Here is a 5,315-nt window from a genome sequence, read left to right as displayed (position 1 = left end):
GACACCTGCCCAGGGGGTCCGGCACCACGTCCTCTGGGCCTCGGGTGGGGGGACATGACATCCTGGAGATGAGAGGCAAGGGACCCAGTGGCATCTTCGCTACACTACCGTGGCATTCCTGACCCTCCTAGGACTGGCCACGTGAAAGGCTGCCTGTGGCCAATGTGCTGATGGCTGGTGATGGCCTGGTCCCTGCCAACAGAGGAAAAGGAGCGATTGAACCGGGGAGGCGAGCCTGAGAGCAGCTTGGGGAAGGAGCCGCCCTTATGGGAGAAGCTCGAGGGAGGGCAGGCGGGAAGGCGGAGGGCAGCCGAGACATCCTGTGTCCCATAATGCAGCGCTCTGCCCACGGAGATGCCCACGCGCAAACCCACAGAGCGAAGGCCCGGGAGCCAAGCCAGGGGGCGGAGGCCAAGCGGCCATGTTCCCCTGACTTCCCTTCTCCTGTGGAAATGCTGGCTTTCCTCTGAAATACAGGAAAGGCCTCTAACCTTCTTTGTAACACATTCCTTCTGAAGGAGGGGCAAACCGAGCCCACACAGGCCAGCTGGCCGTCTCCTGGGGCGCGGGGGGTGCTGGCTCCTGCCGGGACGGGGGACGCACCCTCCACCCCACCTGCGCTCCATGCAAACCGCTCTGGCCACGCCCGCCCGGAGCGTCCTGCTGGGATGTGCGCAGCTGGCCTTCCTGCCGTCAAGAGCACCAGCCGCTCGGGACCTGCGGCTGCATCTCGCATCTTACATAATGCAGCGGGGCACCGGGGGTGACTTGCGCACACGGAAGCCGGAGCCTTGAGGCCCTGGAGCCCCTTCACGGGGCTTTCCTGACAGCACAGGAAAACAGTGCGGGGTTCCAGCTTTCGGGAACCAAACACGATGTCGACGGAATTGAAGTTTTTGACGGCTGGTGCAGCAAGAATGGGACCCCAAGCCCTTCTTAGAGTATGCGATTCCAGTGTCCCCAAACGCAGCCCAACAGCGGGCCGCAGAACTGAGGGCCCCGGGGAGGCTCCCAGAGGAGCAGAGAAAGATCCCCCGGGCTCCAGGCAGGCGGCGCCGCAGTGGTGTGAGCTGTGCGCCCGCCAGAGTGACCTCCACAAGAGCGCAGCCCCCGAAAGCCGGGAGGGGCACGTCGTGCTCGCGGGAGCTCTGGGACCGCCTCCAGTGACTTCTCAGCTGACGCCGCACGTGCACAGGGTGACAGCAGTGGCGGCTGTGTGTGTCCGTCTGACGCGGCTTGGACATAAAGACCCGGATTCCGCAGACGGACCCTCGCTCCTACGTGTCCGGCAGCCAGCTCGGACTCCGTGTCAGAGACGCCCGCGCTGGTGGCCCTCGGGCTGCCCCCTGCAGCTGGAGTCCTGGGAAGGGGCTCCCCCAGAAGGCCACCCTGACCGCCAACCACCCCTCCACACCACCGGGGGGCGACTACCAGACACCTCCAGACAGTCGGGCCCCCAGGCGCCCGCTCAGTTAGCGGCACCTCCGGCCGCCCAGAGGTGCCCGCCGGCCCAGTGGGCGGCCACATATCCCTCGCTCAGCTGGGTCTCCTCTCGCCCACAAATTTTGCTCCCCGCGATTCTGCAGCCCTGAGCGCACCGGCATAGATCGTACCCCCGGCAAACCATGTCCTCTCTGTCCAGCCCCTCAACCTAGCACCTAGCACCGTCCCCTCAGCCAAAGTCCCCAGGGCCCCAAGGATAAACACGTGGCACGTGGGTGCTGGGTGCCCGGGGGCGGAGCTGAAATGAAGCCCAAGGCCTTCATCGGCAGGAGCAGCAAACGGCACACGCGTCCCAGACCGAGCCGAGCCGCCCTCCCGGCAAAGGCCAGCGCGGGGACGGGGACCGGCCTTGGCCTTCCAGCCGCCACCAGCCAACCGGGGCAGGGGACGGGCGGCCACTCGCCCCAGCCGGCAGAGTGAGCAAAGCGCCCTTTCCTCCCCGACCACACGGCCCGCAGCGGCGAGGGGCGCCAGGAGGAAGCAGGAGCTTTCAGAGGCCGGCGGAGGGCAGTGGGCCACTTACCGGGCCTGGCTGCTTGCCGGCACTGTGGTCCGGGGCACCCCGCGCACAGAGCTTCGACGGGAGGGACGTGGTGGCTGCAACGGAGAAGGGTTTCAGGAAGGTGGCCAAGCCCAAGCGTTCAGCAACCTGATTTATGCAGCTTTGCTTTCTTTGATGTAGCTCCCCTGCAGCTGAGTAATCCTCACCAGAGGGACTTTTTTAAAGTTCCCTTGAGGTTACAGACTATTTTTCTAAGAAATGAAAACAGAGCAGACTAACTCAAATCAATTCCTTTTTGAATTGTTAGTCTCGTCCAGAGACAAGATGAGCCCGTAGCTTCATGACTGGCCAAGAAAAATAAATACAAGGCTAGGCGCTGGGCAAGATTTCGACTAATTGCTCAGAATGCTAATGAGTTACTGATGAGGAAATATTCACCTAAAGCGGCTTTTGCCAGAGCCTGTGGTCAGATTATCAAAGGACACAGTCAGTGCTCCGGAGGATATTTTTACACCTGCAGCATACGATTTGGAAAGCCCGTAGGAAGCAGCCAGTACAGCACGGGGGGGACAGGGCTCCTGAGAGTACCAGCCCCGTCGGACTGAAAAAAAGAAGATTTTCAGAACTCGAAACAAGAATGAATTAACTGAAAATCCTCGCGTGGAGTCTGTGTGGCTGGGTAATTGGCCAGGACCAGCCCCCAGCTCTGACACGTGTGCCTTTCCTTCTCATCTACCTTCTATGACCTCGGAGAACCCAAGTTCAAATCCTCCCCTCTGCTCACTGGTCACAGGGGTAGGGGGGTCACCTTCAGAGACGCCTGGGGTGGCTGCATCACTGAGGTGGGACGTTTGGGCGCTACAAGATGGCAACATTCGGTTCTCAACACCTGCAATGTGGAGAAGAACCGATTCCTTGCTGAGTTTGTTTTTACTGAGGCAAGGAAGCTGCCCTCGATGGGTGAAAAGCCTTTAAAGAAGTCATGAAAAATACAAAAAAAATCTGAAAGCATGAACCGTGATTATTTTTCAGACTCCTCGATGGTCCCCTCGCTGTACTTTAAACTTGAGACACACTGGCGGGTGGCCCCGGCTCACGGACCCTCCAGTCCTTCCAGCCCAGAGCCGCGCCCTTGCCCTCAGCCGGCGCAGCTCACCCCGTGGGGCCATGTGCCTCGAGGCCCTGCGCCCGCCTGTCCACGCACCTGTGGGCTGCGGCCCCTCCTCCTGGTAGCCGTAGTTCTCGTTCCCGCCCTTTGACTTCGCCTCAGAGGTCTCACTCGACTTCAGGTTGGCAGATTTCCTAGAAGCACACCGTGGCCGACAGTCACTTGTCAGCGGTCCGCGGACTCCCAGCTCACGCGCTCTGCCCAGAACACGCTCCAGCCGCACTCTCCAGGAGCCCAGGTGGCTGCCGGGTGGAGAGGGCTCGGCTGGGGCGACCCCCCGCCCCTGCAGACAGCCCAGGGCTCTTCCGCTCCCCGACAGCAGACCTCCGGCCTCTCGGAGTCGACCCTACGAAGCACCCGCCAAATAAAGTGGGGTTTGCAGCCCATGCCCGCAGGCCCACTGACCCACCACCTGTCCTCATAAATAAAGTTTTATTGGCACCAGGGCCGGCTGTCGGCTCCCTTACAGACGGCACGGTCAGGGCACAGCTCTGTGCTGAGTCCGCATGCGGCTCCCGGAGCCAAAGACATTTACACGCGCGTGCTTGATTTTGAAAAAAATACACCAACCGCCGAAATACAGCAACATCCGTTGCAGCTTCCTGGGGAAGGGTCTGGCGATGGCGAGCCAAAGATTCTGCTGTGGTCACGCTTGACGCCTAAGAATTTCCATAGGGAAATAAATACCCAAAGGCTGGTGCAAGGATGTACTGGAAAGAATGTCCGTCCATGAGTGATGGACAACAGCGGCCAGAACTCAGCCCAGGGGCCCAGCCCCTGGGACGTGTGACCGAGCAGTGATGGCCTCCACCACAGAGCCCCTGGTGCCAGTGACCGCCAGGTCAGGGAGAGCCCCGCACGCCTGCGTGGCAGTCTGGGCGGCCACAGGGTCTCAAGCTGGACACAGACCCACCCTCTGGCCCTGCCCTCCACAGCACCTCACACACCCTCCAGGAAATAAACGCTCGCACCCCCACCTCCAGGACGCGGGTCAGTGACGGTCACAGGCCCCCGACCTGCAAAGGCGCCGGGCGCTGCAGTGAGGCGGGAGCGGGCTGCCCATGGCCCAGAGCTTCAGGGAGCCGCAGACACGGCATCCTCAGCCGGGGAGCCGGAGGGGCCCAGAAAGAGCTGGTTCTGCCGACGTGGACTGGACATCCAGCTAATCCGGGAGGACAGATGTCAGAATGTGGCCTTTGAGGCGGGCCGGGCAGTTGACGGGAAAGGCTGCAAGCTTTGGGGTGCCGGGGTGCTGTTCTGCGAGGCCGGCACGTGGTGTGTGAGTTCACTGAGCGACTCACCTGCCCTTGGCTGGATCTGTGCGTCAGTAAGACCCTCTCTGCAGCAGCAGATAAAACAAAAGCGTGCGAGCAAGCGCTGGCTAGCAGAAACAGCTGCCAGAGGCGCCAGGAGGGAAAGGCCGGGAAGGGCAGTCGGATCTGTGTGCGAGCCTGCGCGGACACACACGTGTGCTCACAAGACCAGCCGGCTCGGCGCGGGGTGCTGGCGGCCTTAAGCCCCCTTTTGCCAGACGCCTGCCAGCAGCTGGCACGCGCCTGCCACAGCGGGAGGGGAGAGCAGGTGGGACATGGGGCCCAGGGACCCCGACTCTCCTCCCCAGGGCTCGGGCAGAGGGACAGGCGTGCAGGGCGGGAGTGGGCCATCTGTTCCCATCCCCAAGTGTCCACTCTCTGGCCAGGAGACTGTCTGTGCTCAGTCTGCCCAGCCGCAGTGTGGGACACCACAGGGAGGATGAAGCGGCCGAGCCCTCACCGGTGCCGACAGCCCTCGGCGCCCGCCGACTGGGCCCTGCGGGCCGCCGACACCAAGCTGGCTGCGGGTGAGGGGAGGACCTAGTAGGGCAGTCGGGGACAGGGCCGGGGAGCACGAGAGGAGGGAAACACCAGAGACTGGGCTGACGGGACAGACCGGAAACAGGAGCAAGCCTATTGGGACCGCGTCTGGGACGCCCATGCCGGCCGGGCCCGGCCGCCTGGACCCCGGAGACCCCGCTCTGAGGCGGGCAACGGCCTCCCCGGCCCAGGCGGCCCGGCCTTCGGGTTGTGTGACTGTGGTGGGCCGACAGGGCAGAGGGCGGTTGAAGGGGGCCGGGGCGCTTCGCCCCGCGGCTGAGGGGGGGGG

The 5,315-nt window shown here is 63.0% G+C and overlaps 1 protein-coding gene across 1 annotated transcript in view; it reads right to left on the bottom strand.

Annotated features, from left to right (window-relative positions):
• Positions 1-1,993: 1,993 nt before the first annotated feature.
• Positions 1,994-5,315, bottom strand: part of IGSF5 (immunoglobulin superfamily, member 5) — a 27,595-nt gene continuing 24,273 nt past the window's right edge. The window contains exons 9-10 of the mRNA XM_012730952.1: positions 3,210-3,307; positions 1,994-2,100 (exon numbers count right to left, since the gene is read on the bottom strand). Coding sequence (XP_012586406.1) covers positions 1,994-2,100; positions 3,210-3,307 — 205 coding nt within the window. The remainder of the gene's footprint in view (positions 2,101-3,209; positions 3,308-5,315) is intronic.

This window comes from Condylura cristata, unplaced genomic scaffold (genome assembly GCF_000260355.1).
Source record: "Condylura cristata isolate star-nosed mole 26May11 unplaced genomic scaffold, ConCri1.0 scaffold00003, whole genome shotgun sequence".
Taxonomy (NCBI): Eukaryota; Metazoa; Chordata; class Mammalia; order Eulipotyphla; family Talpidae; genus Condylura; species Condylura cristata.
Note: the sequence above shows the minus strand (reverse complement) of the source record. Positions and strands in the feature narration are given on the sequence as shown.